The 16,406-nt window shown below is 51.2% G+C and overlaps 1 protein-coding gene across 2 annotated transcripts in view; it reads right to left on the reverse strand.

The window, feature by feature from the left end:
* HPD (4-hydroxyphenylpyruvate dioxygenase) overlaps positions 1-16,406 on the reverse strand; it is a 49,847-nt gene that overhangs the window by 7,854 nt on the left and 25,587 nt on the right. Inside the window, exons 2-11 of one of the 2 annotated variants that reach the window (XM_030821539.1) lie at positions 14,144-14,208; positions 8,909-9,175; positions 8,671-8,697; positions 7,748-7,810; positions 7,319-7,423; positions 6,584-6,626; positions 6,283-6,365; positions 4,711-4,800; positions 1,289-1,392; positions 600-677 (exon numbers count right to left, since the gene is read on the reverse strand). In XM_030821539.1, coding sequence (XP_030677399.1) covers positions 600-677; positions 1,289-1,392; positions 4,711-4,800; positions 6,283-6,365; positions 6,584-6,626; positions 7,319-7,399 — 479 coding nt within the window. In that variant the 5' untranslated portion in view covers positions 7,400-7,423; positions 7,748-7,810; positions 8,671-8,697; positions 8,909-9,175; positions 14,144-14,208. Of the gene's footprint in view, positions 1-599; positions 678-1,288; positions 1,393-4,710; positions 4,801-6,282; positions 6,366-6,583; positions 6,627-7,318; positions 7,424-7,747; positions 7,811-8,670; positions 8,698-8,804; positions 8,844-8,908; positions 9,176-14,143; positions 14,209-16,406 lie in introns of those variants that run through there. The other variant, XM_030821538.1, reaches the window with a different exon arrangement.

Consider the following 16,406-nt stretch of genomic DNA (forward strand, 5'->3'; position numbering starts at 1 on the left):
GATCCGCCCGTCTCAGCCTCCCAAAGTGCTGGGATTACAGGCGTGAGCCACCGCGCCCAGCCCACACCCAGCTAATTTTTGTATTTTTAGTAGAGACGGGGTTTCGCCATGTTGGTCAGGCTGGTCTTGAACTCCTGACCTCAGGTGATCCACCCGCCTCCGCCTCCCAAAGTGCTGGGATTACAGGCATAAGCAACCGCGCCCAGTCTATTTTATTTTATTTATTTATTTCTTGGAGACAGAGTCTTGCTCTGTTGCCCAGGCTGGAGTCTCACTCTGTCACCCAACCTCCACCTCCCGGGTTCAAGTGATTCTCCTGCCTCAGCCTCTTGAGTAACTGGAATTACAGGCGCCCAACACCTCGTCTATCGAGTTTTTGTATTTTTAGTAGAGACGGGGTTTCTCCATATTGGTTAGACTGGTGTTGAACTCCTGACCTCAGGTGATCCTCCCACCTCCCCTTCCCAGAATGCTGGGATTACAGGTGTGAGCCACCGCACCCAGTCGTATTTTCCACATTAGTGCAAGGACCAGGGAGTAGGCCAGTCCACTGCGAGGACCCGTCATCTTCAGGCAGAGGGAGAGGGCCACGGTCTCACCATTCAGAGGCAGACACCATCTCCTGATCAGGCTGGTTTCCCACAATGTGGTCGATAATCTCCAGACTGCATTTGGGCCTGGGAAGGGAAGAAGATGGGGGTGAGAAGGTGGCTACCCCCCAGATTGCTCCCTTCTCCATGACCCCTCAATAATAATAATAATAGCTCACACTTCTGTTTTTGGAGTTTGATTTTTTTGTAGAGATGGAGTCTCTACAAAAAGAGAGACTCTTTTGTTGCCCAGCTTGGTCTAAAACTCTGGGGCCCAAGTGAACCTCCTGCTTCAGACTCCCAAAGTGCTGGGAATATAGGTATGAGCCACCGTGCCTGGCCTCACACTTGCGTAGCATTTACTATGGGCCAGACATTTTATTTTGTCAACTCATATACTATTATAGTCCCTATTTTACAGATGAAGAAACTGAGGCCTAGAGAGATGAAGCGACTTGCCCAGGGTGAAATGGCTGTGAAGTAACAGAGCTGGGATTTGAACCCAGAGAAGTTTGGTTGCAGAGGCCATGGTCTCAGCCTCTAAGCCACCTCTTCAAGCACCCCTGAGGACTTCCAGGAATTCCCCAGCCGGCTCCATTCTGCCCCAACACACATGCGCAGTGGACATGGAGGAAGGGGCATTACTTTTCACAGTACCTCAGGGCTTTCCACCCACCTCTGCCCTGAGAGACACTCACAGTTTAGGAAGTAGGGGGTCCATGAACGCTGGGGCCTCATATCCAGGCAAGAATTGGCCGATGTAGTTCATCTTCTCCACCAGGGTGTGTGTGGTGTCTCCATACTATGGGTGGAAAACAGCCTGGCTCGGTCCCTGGCCACCCATCCCCCCCGAGGACAGAGCACATTTCATAGCGCTAACATAGCCCGGGGTTCCAACCTGCATCTGACCCTAACCAGATGCGTGATCTTGGGCAAGTCACTTCTCCTTTCTGAAATGAATTGCAATCTGTCACTTGTTTGAGAGTTTCTGTGAGGGTGGGGACACTGTTTTGCTCATCATGGAGTACCCAGCGCTGAGCTCAGTGCCTGGCACAGGGGAGGTGCTCAATGAAGCACCTACTTCATTTATTTCAGTAGGTCAATTAGATGAAGAACGCAGGAGGGCACTGGATTAAATTATACTGAAGAGCGGCCTGGCGCAGTGGCTCAGGCCTGTAATCCCAGCACTTTGGGAGGCCGAGGCGGGTGGATCACGAGGTCAGGAGATCGAGACCATCCTGGCAAACACAGCGAAACCCCGTCTCTACTAAAAAATACAAAAAATTAGCCAGGCGTGGTGGCGGGTGCCTGTAGTCCCAGCTACTTGGGAGGCTGAGACAGGAGAATGGTGTGAACCCAGGAGGCAAAGCTTGCAGTGAGCAGAGATCGCGCCACTGCACTCCAGCCTGGGCGACAGAGTGAGACTCCGTCTCAAAAAATACAACAACAAAAAAATTATACTGAAGATCTCTGTCAGCCACTTTAACCATCTTTTTTTTTTTTTTTTTTTTTTTAAGGCGGAGTCTCGCTCTGTCACTCAGGCTGGAGAGCATTGGCACGATCTCGGCTGACTGCAACCTCCATCTCCTGGGTTCAAGCGATTCTCCTGCCTCAGCCTCCTGAGTAGCTGTGATTATAGGCATGCACCACCATGCTGGGCCCACCTCAACATCCCAAAGTGCTGGGATTACAGGCGTGAGCCACTGTGCCCAGCCTTTTTTTTTTTTTTTTTTTTTTTTTTTTTTTTTTTTTTTTTTTTTTGAGATGGAGTCTTGCTTGTTGCCCAGGCTGGAGTGCAGTGGCGTGATCTCAGCTCACTACAACCTCTGCCTCCCAGGTTCAAGCGATTCTCCCACCTCAGCCTCCCAAGTAGCTGGGATTACAGGTGCACACCACCATGCCTGGCTAATTTTTGTATTTTTTTTTTTAGTAGAGGTGGGGTTTCACCATGCTGGCCAGGCTAACTTCTGACCTCAAGTGATTCGCGTGCCTCAGCCTCCTACAGTGCTGGGATTATGGGCGTGAGCCACTGCGCCCAGCTCTCACTGGATCCTTACGACGACCCTATGAGGAGTCATAGTTGAAGATACTGAGGCTTGCAGCCATAAAAAGGAACAAGATCATGTCCTTTACAGGGACATGGATGGAGCTGGAAGCCGTTATCCTCAGCAAACTAATGCAGAAACAGAAAACCAAACACTGCATGTTCTCACTTAGAAGTGAGAGCTAAATGATGAGAAAATATGGACACATCATGGGGAACAACAGACACTAGGGCCTGTCAGATGGGGAAGGTCGGGGAGGGAGTGCACCAAGAAGAGTAGCTAATAGATGCTGGGCTTAATACCTAGGTGATGGGATGATCTGTGTAGCAAACCACCGTGCACACGTTTACCTATGTAACACACTTGAACATCCAGCACATGTACCCCAGAACCTATAATAAAAGTGGAAGAGGCTGGGCACGGTGGCTCACACCTGTAATCCCAGCACTTTGGGAGGCTGAGGCAGGCAGATCACAAGGTCAGGAGATCAAGACCATCCTGGCTAACACGGTGAAACCTCTACTAAAAATACAAAATTTAGCCGGGTGTGGTGGTGGGCGCCTGTAGTCCTAGCTACTCGGGAGGCTGAGGCAGGAGAATGGCGTGAACCCGAAAGGCAGTGCTTGCAGTGAGCCGAGATCGTGCCACTGCACTCCAGCCTGGGCGACAGAGTGAGACTCCATCTCAAAAAAAAAAAAAAAAGTTGAAGAAAACAGCCAGGCATGGTGGCTCACGCCTGTAATCCCAGCACTTTGGGAGGCTGAGGCGGGTGGATCACTTGAGGTCAGGAGTTCGAGACCAGCCTGGCCAACATGGTGAAACCCTGTCTCGACTAAAAACACAAAAATTAGCCAGGCGTGGGGGCGGATGCCTGTAATCCCCGGGAGGCTGAGACAGGAAAATCACTTGAGTCCAGGAGACAGAGGTTGCAGTGAGCTGAGATTGAGCGACTGCACTCCAACCTGGGCGGCAGAGAGACTCCATCTGAAAAAAGAAAAAAGAAAAAAAAAAAAAAAAAGGCTGGGCACGGTGGCCCACGCCTGTAATCCCAGCACTTTGGGAGGCTGAGGTGGGTGGATCACCAGGTCAGGAGATCGAGACCATCCTGGCTAACATGGTGAAACCCCATCTCTACTAAAAATACAAAAAAGAAAAAATTAGCCGGGCATGGTGGCATGCACCTGTGGTCCCAGCTACTCGGGAGGCTGAGACAGGAGAGTCACTTGAACCTGGGAGGTGGAGGTTGCAGAGAGCCAAGATCACACCGCTGCACTCCAGCCTGGGCGACACAGCGAGACTCCGTCTTTTTTTTTTTTTTTTTTTGAGACGGAGTCTCGACAGCTCTGTCACCCAGGCTGGAGTGCCGTGGCGTGATCTCGGCTCACTGCAAGCTCCGCCTCCTGGGTTCATACCATTCTCCTGCCTCAGCCTCCTGAGTAGTTGGGACTACAGGTGCCCACCATCATGCCTGGCTAATTTTTTTGTATTTTTAGTAGAGACAGGGTTTCATTGTGTTATCCAGGATGGTCTCAATCTCCTGACCTCATGATCCGCCCTCCTCAGCCTCCCAAAGTGCTGGGATTACAGGCGTGAGCCATCGCACCCAGCTAGACTCCGTCTTTAAAAAAAAAAAAAAAAAGTTTGAGGAAAACAAAAAAAGATACTGCTGAGGCACAGGAAAGTTGAGCGCATGTCCTAGATCACATAGGCGTTCCAGTTCCAGTCTTTGCTCATTTAAAGAGAGTCATAGAGAGGTACAGTAATATGCCCAAAGTCACACAGCTCGTGTGGGAACTGATGTCCCCGGACCCCATCCTTCTCCCTTCTTCAGAGCCCCTGCCTTCACCCCCTTGCTGTCATCCTCCTGCCCTGGGAGGAAGGGAAGCCTGGGAGGAGTGGCTGGTGGCTCTTGCAGCCCCCATACACTGGCCAGGCATTACGGGGGACAGACTTGAGGGACAATGTCTGTACTCCAAGGCCCATGGGTGGGATGGTTTGATGGGGTCAGCTGCGGGGCTCCTGGCATCTCAGTGGTGCCAACGGCAGGAGGGGTGGGGGCACCAAAGGGAACTCACCGTCTGCAGCACAGCAAACTTCACTTTCCCAAACTTGTCTTGCTCTATCCAGGGCTCCCTCACGATTTTGGCGCCCCGTTCCCGTGCTTTCTGCAGAGAAGATGGGACTGGGGAATTGGTGAGGGCTGGAGCTTTCCAGAACCCTTGCCTGCTGCTCCTGCCAGGTGGCCTCTGCGTGGTCCTGCAGGCCCCTCCAGTTTCTCCAGCCCCAGGTAGGAACCCCAGCCAGCTTCAGCCATTACCCTCAATACTCATGCTCATTTGGCAAATAGGGAAACTGAGGCCCAGGCCCAGAGTTGGGGCTATGGGAGACAAACTAGGTAGGGATGGGTGTCTGTCCTGCCTCTGCTAACTCCCCCTGTGATCAGTCCCCTTCTCTAGTCCTCAATTTCACCATCTGTAAAAAGAATGGTTGGATGAGAATAAGAAGAAGATTCATGCATTTATTTAGCAAAACTGGACTGCATGACAGTGCTTATATCATGCACCAGGCTCTGTTCTAGATTCTAACCTCGTTCATCCTCACAGCAACATCATGCAAAAGTACTATTATCATCTCCATTCTCTAGGTGAGGACGTTAACGCACAGAGACATTAAGTCACTTGCCTGAAGTCACACAGCTAAGATTCAGACCTGGAGAGCCTGGCTCTGGAATGCACACTCTGAATCTCTAGGCTGCCTGTTGGGTACAGTGTTTGGTTTAGAGTTGTGCTCAAGAAACGGTAATTCTGAGGCCAGGCAAAATGGCTCATGCCTGTAATCCCAGCACTTTAGGAGGCCGAGGTGGGCAGATCACTTGAGGTCAGGAGTTCAAGACCAGCCTGGCCAATATGGCAAAACTCTATCTCTACTAAAAATACAAAAATGAGCTGGGCATGGTGGCGGGCGCCTGTAATCCCAGCTACTTGGGAGGCTGAGGCAGGAGAATCGCTTGAACCCAGGAGGTGGAGGTTGTAGTGCGCCAAGATTGCGCCACTGCTCTCCAGCCTGGGCAACAGAGCAAGACTCTGACACACACACACAAAAAAAAAAAAAAAAAAAAAGAAAAGAAAAAGAAAAAAGAAAAAAAAGGAAATAACCAGCCTGACCAACATGGAGAAACCCCATCTCTACTAAAAATACAAAATTAGCCGGGCATGGTGGCCCATGCCTGTAATCCTAGCTACTTAGGAGGCTGAGGCAGGAGAATTGCTTGAATCCAGGAGGTGGAGGTTGCGGTGAGCCGAGATCGTGCCATTGCGCTCCAGCCTGGGCAACAAGAACAAAACTCCGTCTCACAAAAAAAAAAAAAAAAGGAAATGGTAATTCTAATTTCCTCCTTTGACAACCCAGCTGTGGTTAGCCCCGTGTGGCAGCTGTGGAAACTGAGGCTCAGTGAGAGAGAGGACACGGGAGAGGACGAGGCACCCCCGGAGCCTAGGTGTGTGTCACACCAGCATCTGGTCTTGTCACTGTGATGCGGCATCTGGGCTTGTCACTGTGATGCAGCAGTGTCCTTCCAGCCCTTACTGATGAGGTCCCCATGGCAGATGGAGGCCTTCCTCTCGCAGTCCGCCCAGGTGCTTTCTCACCTGCACGATGTAGTCACAATCTTCCACCTCGAACGCGATGTCCTTCACTCCATCACCGTGTTTCACCAGGTGATCGCCCATCTCTGTGGCCGGCAGGGAGGGGATGGCACTGGAGTCTGGAGTCTAGGTCCCCTCACCTGGCTTTTAGTCTCCATCCAGGCCCTGAACCCAGAGCCCACCCACAGAGCCATGCGTCCACCCTCCCCGAACCCAGACCCCACCCACAGAGCCATGCGTCCACCGTCCCCGAACCCAGACCCCACCCACAGAGCCATACGTCCACCCTCCCCGGGCACCTCACCTTTGTTCCAGGGGTTGAGCGCTGAGGAGAGGACAAACACAATCTAAGATACGAGGAGAAGGAGATGAGGCTAGTGGCTCGGGGGGGCATGGGGAGGTGCACCCATCAGCCCCTCCCTGCCGACCTGAGACACCCCTGATGGAGCACAAGAACTCCTGGACCTGGGTTCTAGCTCTTTCTCTGCCTTAGTTTCCCATGCTGGTCCTGAGGGATGGGGCTTTCAGCCATGCCAGACCCCCTGTGGATCCTCAGAGGAACTGCTAGGTCAGGTCTCCCTTGGGGAGAGAACTCCAGAGACCCCATCGGTCAGGGCACTGCTTAAAATTCCTCCTCTGATATCCCAGGTTTTCTGAGCACCTGCGGGGTCAGTGTTGGGCCAGGCTGAGGAGGAAATGAAACTAGGAAGGACCCTGTTGTTTGGCTGTACAAAGATGCCAGCGGAGGGGTCGGCGGGAGCTGAATTATATGTTTTTTGTTGTTGTTGGGGTTTTTCGTTTTTTTTGTTAAGATGGAGTCTTGCTCTGTCGCCCAGGCTGGAGTGCAGTGGCACGATGTTGGCTCACTGCAACCTCCGCCTCCCGGGTTCAAGCGATTTGCCTGCCTCAGCCTCCTGAGTAGCTGGGATTACAGGTGCCCACCATCACGCCCAGCTAATTTTTGTATTTTTAGTAGAGATGAGGTTTCACCATGTTGGCCAGGCAGGGGTTGGGGGCTGTCCTGGGGGTGGCGACTCACCTTCCCTTGTTTGATTACATGGCTGACCACCTCCCGGGAACCGGTCTCCAGGCCCCTGTAGGCTAGAGGTTCAAAGCCCATCTTGCTGCAGTAGAATGACGCAGCCTGAATCACAAGGTTGCAACAGGGTTCATGAGGGTCAAGGGGCCAGCATGGGGGACTTCCGCAAAAGAGCCCCTGGCCCCCCTCAGCCTGCCTGCCCTATTGCCTCAGGTGCAGAGACCCTCCTGGGAAAATAGACTGCTGCCTGCACATTTTGCTGACAGATAACTTTCCCGCTGGTGTAATTAGGATTCAGAGTATCTGGCCCACCCCTGGCCTGATCCTCCCTCCCAAGGGCCAATCACAGACCCTGCTGGAGGCCTGCCCTTGTCAGGCGGCCCTCTGCCCTGCCCTCTGCTCACTCCAGCACCTTGCCCCGGCTTCTACCTGCTTGGCGTTGCCAACCCAGAAGGTCACAGAGTGGAAGTGGAGGAATCGGCCTCTCTCAGGCTGCAGAAGGAGAGAAGAGGTGAGGTTGAGTCCCTGAAAGTGAGTCTAGAAAAGTGCGGGTGAACTGATGTCCCCTAGCCACCCTCCTTATCCCAGCCTCAACCACAGAACTTAGGAGCAGCGGAACCCCATGCAGCCTTGCCAAGCCTCAAAAGAGGTTTCTCATGTGGAAGTTGAGCTCCTGGGTGTCTTGGATGGGGAAGCCCCCCAGAAGGCCTGCCAAGGTTTCACACAGGGAAATAGCCTTATGTTGCAGCAATATGGATTTAAGTTCGACCTTAGAAAGAAATTCCAGATGGGATTAAGAGATTGGCAGGCATTTAAGAAGGGGTACAGGTTTTGTTTTGGTTTTTGTTTTTGAGATGCAGTTTTGCTCTGTTGCCCAGGCTGGAGTGGAGTGCAGTGGTGCAATCTTGGCTCACTGCAACCTCCGCCTCCCGGGTTCAAGCAATCCTCGGGTTCAAGTGATCCCCCCCACCTCAGCCTCCTGAGTAGCTGGGATTACAGGGGTGCTCTACCACGCCCGGCTAATTTTCGTATTTTTAGTAGAGACGGGGTTTCCTCATGTTGACCAGGCTGGTCTCGAACTCCTGACCTCAAGTATTCACCTGCCTTGGCCTCCCAAAGCACTGGGATTACAGGCATGAGCCACCATGCCCGGCCAGGATACAAGTTTGTTACGAGGTTGAGTCCAGCTCAGTCTCGGGGAGCCCCGGGGGTAAAGCTGAGTGTGCAGGCATGCACGTGATGTATCCACTCCAGTCCTTCCTCTTCTGCTCTCTGCTGAAACCCCAGTCTCCCTGCACTCCGACCCCCTTCTAGACTCAGGGCCCTACATTTCCCACATTTCGCCTGCTTACCTTTGCTCCTTTGTCACTGTAAGTCGTCTAAGGAGAAAAAGAAGGACAATGAGACTTGGAGGCTCCAACACAAGGTGCTTCTGGAAGTGTTACTGAAGATGTCCCACCCAAGGGGAGATGGTCATGGCACTTACCATGATTGATCTTAGTCAAACCTCCTACTGGGACTAGAGGCCTGGGGAGTGCTGGGCTGGAGTATTTAACCCCAAGCAGGTCCCGCCCAGGCCTCCTGGCCTACCTGGGGGATGGGGTGGGAAGCTGAGCCCAGCCCTGGAAGGTTCCAGGCCTGGAGGCCTCTGATCCAGCTGCAGCCTCATTGAACAGGATGGTGTTGCCAGGCCCAGAGAGGGGGAGTGACATCCACTAGTCAGTGGGAGGCAGAGTCAGGGCCAGAAGCCAAGGGCAAGCCTTTCCAGGACGCTGGGACTGTGACCATTACTGCCCAGAATCCAAAGCTCAGAAGCCAAGGCCGGCTGGAGTGCAGTGGCGGCTCCAGAACTCTTGCCTAGAGGAAATTTGAGGGGGAATTTGGAGACTGGCCCCAAAGTCCTGTTTGCATAAAAGCATTGTATTTCATAGCTGTTAGAGGCACGGTAGGAGAAGATTTGCATCCTGGCTCTGCTACATACAGTGTGACTTGGGAAAATCACCTCATTTGTAAAACAGAAACAAGAATAGTGTGGTGGGGATTAAAGGAGATAAGCATGCTCTTTGGAACAGAACCTGGCACACAGGACACTCTCTCTCAGTGTTGGTTGTAATTCGTCGGGACAGAGAACATTCCTAGGCCATGAGGTTAGCAAGCGGCAGGGAGGAACTGGAACATGAACCAGGCTCTTCTAACTCCAGGACCCACACTTTAAATTGCTAGATTGCCCTCTATACAAATGGGAGATATTAATATCCCCATCAGATGGGGAAACTGAGGCCTGGAGAGGTGAACACATGTCTCCCAGTTCATGGAACTGGTAAGAGCAGAGCCCCAAACTCTGGCCTATTTGATTCTGAAGTTGGATCTCATTGCACCAGTGCAGACCACTTCTCCCTCCTTTTCTCTATTTTCTGGGCCATTTAGGAGGCAGGTGAGGTGGTCCCACCTCCTTATTCTGCCTGTCCTGGGCCTGCCCAGTGTGCCCCCAGTGTCCACCTCAGCTCCTTGAGTCTAAATTTCCAACTGGGGGCTGGATGCGGTGGCTCACGCCTGTAATCCCAGCACTTTGGGAGGCCAAGGAGGGAGGATCACTTGAGGCCAGGAGTTTGAGACCAGCTTGGCAACATGGTAAAACCTCGTCTCCACTAAAAATACAAACATTAGCTGGGCATGGTGGTGCATGTCTGTAGTCCCAGCTACTCAGGGGACTGAGGCAGGAGGATCACTTGAATCCAGGAGGCAGAGATTGCAGTGAGCAGTGATCATGCCACTGCCCTCCAGCTTGGGTGACAGAGTGAGACTCCGTCTCAAATAAATAAATAAATATCCAACTGGGAGCCAGGCGCGGTGGCTCACGCCTGTAATCCCAGCACTTTGGGAGGCCGAGGCGGGTGGATCACGAGGTCAGGAGATCGAGACCATCCTGGCTAACATGGTGAAACCCCGTCTCTACTAAATGTACAAAAAATTAGCCGGGCGTGACAGCGGGCGCCTGTAGTCCCAGCTACTTGGGAGGCTGAGGCAGGAGAATGGTGTGAACCCAGGAGACGGAGCTTACAGTGGGCCGAGATTGCGCCACTGCACTCCAGCCTGGGCAACAGAGCGAGACTCCGTCTCAAAAAAAAAAAAATATATATATATATATATATGTGTGTGTGTGTGTATATATATATATGTATGTATATATATGTATGTATGTATATAAATGTGTATATATATATATATATATACACACACACATACATATAAATATATATATATATATATATCTCCAACTGGGAAAACTTGAGTGGAGGTGGCCCAGGGTGGAGCTCACAGGCCCAGAAGGTTCCCATGGAGGAGAAGAGCTCTGTGTAGCCTGCCTACCCCTTCCAGGCCAGCAGGAACATCTTGTCCCTTTGATTGCTGTGGCCAACTCAAACCCCTACTCCTGGAGCCTGCCCTGGCTTATATCCTAAGCACAAAGGCCAATGTTTACTAACTCAAGGAAGTGTGTCAACAGCAGTGGGTTGCAAAGGCTGGCAGGCATCTGGCTCAGCTGGGCAGAGGTAGTATCTCTGTCCCCAACACTGTAGGTCTCAGTCCCATGCTGGGTGCACCCCTAGATGCCATTCACACGTGTGGGCAGAGAGCAGGGAGGTGAGCCTGCAGGGCCCAGTATCCGGAGTCCCCTCCCTGATGCTCCCTGTTCAGGCTAGACTCCATTGGATAACAGATCAGCAGTGGCTGGGTGTGACTGTCTCTGTTCTTCATGCCCGACCATGCAGAGGTGGGTTCCAGAGGCCTTGCTCAAGAAGCTCACTGATAGATGGTTTCAGATATCCTGGTGTGCAGAAAAGCATTCACCTAGCTGAGCCTGGTAGTGAGCACCTGTAGTCCCCAGCCACTCAGGAGGCTGAGGTGGGAGGATCACTTGAGTCCAGGATTTAAAGGCTGCAGTGAGCTACGATCATGCCACTGCACTCTAGCCTGGGGAACAGGGTGAGAACTTGTATCAAAAATAGATAAGGCAGGGCCCAGTGGCTCACACCTGTAATCCCAGCACTTTGGGAGGCCGAGGCGGGAGGATCACTTGAGATTAGGTGTTCGAGACCAGCCTGGCCAACATGGTGAAACCCTGTCTCTACTAAAAATACAAAAATTAAGCTGGATGCAGTGGCTCATGCCTGTAATTCTAGCACTTTAGGAGGCTGAGGCGGGCAGATCACCCGAGGTCAGGAGTTTGAGACCAGCCTGACCAATATGGTGAAACACCGTCTCTACTAAAAATACAAAAATTAGCTGGGCATGGTGGCAGGCACCTGTAGTCCCATCTACTTGGGAAGCTGAGACAGGAGAATTGCTTGAACCCGGGAGGTGGAGGTTGCAGTGAGCCGAGATCATGCCACTGCACTCCAGCCTGGGCAACAGAGTAAGACTCTGTCCTCCACAAAAAAATTAGCTGGGTGTGGTGGTGTGTGCCTGTAATCCCACACAGCTACTTGGGAGGCTGAGGCAGGAGAATCACTTGAACCCAGGAGGTGGAGGTTGCAATGCGAGATTGTGCCACTGCACTCCAGCCTGGGCGACAGAGTGAGACCCTGTCTCAAAATAAATAAATAAATAAATAAGTAAAATGGAACAAGTCTCAGTTACTGATTGTTCTTACTATAGTGTTTGCTAATATTAGAGCTTCTGGAAAAAAAACATGAAAAAGAGGCAATCTCTAAATGGAGATACACTTTCAGGGTTTTAAAAAGCAGTTTTTAGTTGCTAATGAGCGCTTGTGAAACCACACAGCTGACCCTTAGAGTCATGATTTTCTAGCTGATGGAGATCTTTTTACAGGCGTCCACCTGGGCTCTGAAACTCACAGACTTAAAGGGCTTAAGAAAGTCTCGCTTCGCTCTTAGCCTCGAAACAAACAGCCTCTTGGCTTAGCTACTGCAGAAGAAAATCCTGAATTCACAAATTCTAGTTGCCCAAACCTGATCCCAAGCTGAAAGCTCTGCAATGGGACGGTTGCTTGAGCCCAAGAGGTCGAGGCTGCAATGAGCTATGATCGCACCACTGCACTCCAGCCTGGGTGACAGAGCGAGACCCTGTCTTAAAAAGAGAGAGAAAAAAAAAAGCTGAAATCTTTTTTTTTTTTTTTTTTTTTTTTTTTTTGAGAAGGAGTCTCGCTCTTTCGCCCAGGCCGGAGTACAGTGGCGCTATCTTGGCTCACTGCAAGCTCCGCCTCCCGGGTTCACGCCATTCTCCTGTCTCAGCCTCCCGAGTAGCTGGGACTACAGGTGCCTGCAATCACGCCCGGCTAATTTTTTGTATTTTTAGTAGAGATGGGGTTTCACCGTGTTAGCCAGGATGGTCTCGATCTCCTGACCTCATGATCCGCCCGCCTCGGCCCCCCGAAGTGCTGGGATTACAAGCATGAGCCACTGCGCCCGGCCAAAAAAGCTGAAATCTGATGCTGTCTGCTGTGAGCTGTTTCAGTGTCAGCATGAATTCTGCCAAACTAAAAAAATGGGCAAAATTGCTCCACTCAACACACAGGACTTTAACTCTAGGACACTGGCAGATTAGAGACATCCCTCCCTGGGGCCATATGCTGTGCAAACATCGTGGATGCTGCTGGACAGTCTGGGTCACTTACAGATGTCCATGATAAAAGAGTTCCTCTCTAATGGGACCATTTACATTGGGCTGCTCTTCAGCTCTGCATTTCTTTTTTTTTTTTTTGAGACAGAGTCTTGCTCTTGTTGCCCAGGCTGGACTGCAATGGCATGATCTCGGCTCATTGCAACCTCCGCCTCCCAGGTTCAATTGATTCTCCTGTCTCAGCCTCCCAAGTAGCAGGGATTACAGGCCTGCGCCACCACGCCCAGCTAATTTTGTATTTTTAGTAGAGACGGGGTTTCACCATGTTGGTCAGGCGTGTCTCGAACTCCTGACCACAGGGGATCTGCCTGCCTCGGCCTCCCAAAGTGCTGGGATTACAGGCGTGAGCCACCGCGCTCGGCCTTTTTTTTTTTTTTTTTTTTTTAATTGAGACGGAGTCTTGCTCTGTTGCCCAGGCTGGAGTGCAATGGTGCGATCTCGGCTCACTGCAAGCTCCGCCTCCAAGATTCACGCCATTCTCCTGCCTCAGCCTCCCGAGTAGCTGGGACTACAGGCGCCCGCCACCTCGCTTGGCTAATTTTTTGTATTTTTAGTAGAGATGAGGTTTCACCGTGTTAGCCAGGATGGTCTCAATCTCCTGACCTCGTGATCCACCCGCCTCGGCCTCCCAGCCCTTTTTTTTTTTTTTTTTTTTTAAGACAGTCTTGGGATGTCTCCCAAGCTGAAGTGCAATGGCGTGATCTCGGCTCACTGCAACCTCCGCCTCCTAGGTTCAAGTGATTCTCCCGCCTCAGTCTCCCAAGTAGTTAAGACTACAGGCATGCACCACCACACCAAGCTAATTTTTGTATTTTTTAGCAGAGACAGGGCTTCGCCATGTTGGTGATGCTAGTCTCGAACTCTTGGCCTCAGGTGATCCTCCCGCCTCGGCCTCCCAAAGTGCTGGGATTACAGGTGTGAACCACTGCTCCCGGCCAGCTCTGCATTTCTGGTGCTGATTCCTTCCTAACTTGTGATCCTGCCCAAAGCAACAAGCCGAGAGAGGGTACATCACAGGGACGGTGATCCTTCCACGCACTCCTTCAGATTGGACTCTGAAAATCCTCCACCAAATGTTTCACTGCAGTTGATCGTTGTGTCTGACTTTCTCGATTCATTGCAATTTGCAACAACGGACTAATAGCCTGATTCTCCTTCCCACATCTTTGTCCTGACGTACTGTACCTTAGTGAGGCTGTCTGTTAAATGCAACTGTCCCTCAAAAGGCATTATTTCTTCTATGCTGCTCACTAGAGAAATAATCAGAATGAAAAGCATTGGTGGTGAGCCAGGAGCAATGGCTGACACCTGTAATCCCAGCACTTTAAGAGGCTGAGATGGGGGGATCCCTTGAGCCCAGGAGTTCAAGGGTACAGTGAGCTATAATCGCACCACTGCACTTCAGACAGGGCAGCGAAGTGAGACCCTGTCTCTAAAAGAAAAAAAAAAAAAAAAGAAAAGGGTGGAGAGTTATATAAGCCCATTTCGGAAATTTGTGAAAATCCAGGATTTTGCCCCTTCCACTTCCTGAACCTGAAATGAAGCTTTCTGGTTAAGTTGTATAAAAATGTTTTTCTGTGAAAAGGTTTTTGTCCCTCTTGGCTGGGCACAGTGGCTCATGCCTATAATCCCAGCACTTTGGGAGGCCAAGGCAGGCAGATCATTTGAAGTCAGGAATTTGAGACCAGCCTGGCCAACATAGCGAAACCCTGTTTCTACTAAAAATACAAAAAAAAGAAAAAAGAAAAATTAGCCGGGCATGGTGGTACGCACCTGTAATCCTAGCTACTCAGGAGGCTGAGGCAGGAGAATCACTTGAACCCAGGAGGCGGGGTTCATTGAGCTGAGATCATGCCACTGCACTCCAGCCTGGCGACAGAGCGAGACTCTATCACAAAAAAAAAAGAAAGAAAAGAAAGTCTTATTAAAGCCAGGTACAGTGGCTCATACCTGTAATCCCAGCACTTTGGGAGGCGGAGGCAGGAGGATCACTTGAGGCCAGGGGTTTGAGACCAACCTGGGCAACCTAGTGAGACCCTGTCTCTACAAAAAATTTAAAAAGTAGCTGGCTATAGTGGTGCATGCCTGTAGTCCCAGATACTCAGGAGGCTAAGTGGGGAAGATCTCTTGAGCCCAGGAGCTTAAGACTGCAGTGAGCTATGATTGTACCATTGTACGCCAGCCTGGGCAACAGAGAGAGCCCTGACGATTAAAAAAACAAAAAACAAACAAAAAAAAAAACAAAACGGCCCGGCGCAGTGGCTCACGTCTGTAATCCCAGCACTTTGGGAGGCCAAGGCATGCAGCTCACGAGGTCAGGAGATCGAGACCATCCTGGCTAACACGGTGAAACCCTGTCTCTACTAAAAACACAAAAAAATTAGCCGGGTGTGGTGGCAGGTGCCTGTAATCCCAGCTACTTGGGAGGCTGAGGCAAAAGAATGGCGTGAACCCGGGGGGCAGAGCTTGCAGTGAGCCAGGATCGCACCACTGCACTCCAGCCTGGGCGACAGAGCAAGACTCCTCTCAAAAAAAAAAAAAAAAAAAAAGGCCAGGCATTGTGGCTCATGCCTGTAATCCCAGCACTTTGGGAGGCTGAGGCGGGAGGATCACAAGGTCAGGAGTTCCAGACCAGCCTAACCAACATGGTGAAACCCCATCTCTACTAAAAATACAAAAATTAGCTGGGCGTGGTGGTGTGTGCCTGTAATCTCAGCTACTTGGGAGGCTGAGGCAGGAGAATGGCGTGAACCCGGGAGGCGGAGCTTGCAGTGAGCCGAGATCGGGCCATTGCACTCCAGCCTGGGCGACAGAGCGAGACTCCATCTCAAAAAAAAAAAAAAAAAATAATAATAATAATAATAATAATAAATAAAAACTCCTGTTATGGATAATACCCACATGAATTCCCATCCTCAATTTTAAGGCTATTATCACTTCCACTGGTTCATCTTAGGGTAGAAAATATTCTAAACGTCTGGGCATATTGGCTCACGCCTGTAATCCCAGCACTTTGGGAGGCTGAGGCGGGTGGATCACTTGAGGTCAGGAGTTCGAGACCAGCCTGGTCAACATGGTGAAACCCCATCTCTACTAAAAATACAAAAATTAGCTGGGCATGATGGCAGGCACCCATAGTTTCGGCTACTCGGGAGGCTGAGGCAGGAGAATCGCTTGAACCTGGGAGGCGGAGGCTGCAGTGAGCTGAAATCATGCCAGTGCACTCTAACCTGGGCGACACAGCGACACTCTCTTTCTTCCTTTCTCTCTTTGAGACAGGGTTTCGCTTTTGTTGCCCAGGCTGGAGTGCAATGGCGCGATCTCGGCTTACTGCAACCTCTGCCTCCTGGATTCAACCGATTCTCCTGCCTTAGCCTCCCAAGTAACTGGGATTATGGGCGCCCGCCACCACGCTCGGCTATTTTTTGTGTTTTTAGTAGAGACAGAG

Source organism: Nomascus leucogenys, chromosome 10 (genome assembly GCF_006542625.1).
Source record: "Nomascus leucogenys isolate Asia chromosome 10, Asia_NLE_v1, whole genome shotgun sequence".
In the NCBI taxonomy this organism is placed as follows: Eukaryota; Metazoa; Chordata; class Mammalia; order Primates; family Hylobatidae; genus Nomascus; species Nomascus leucogenys.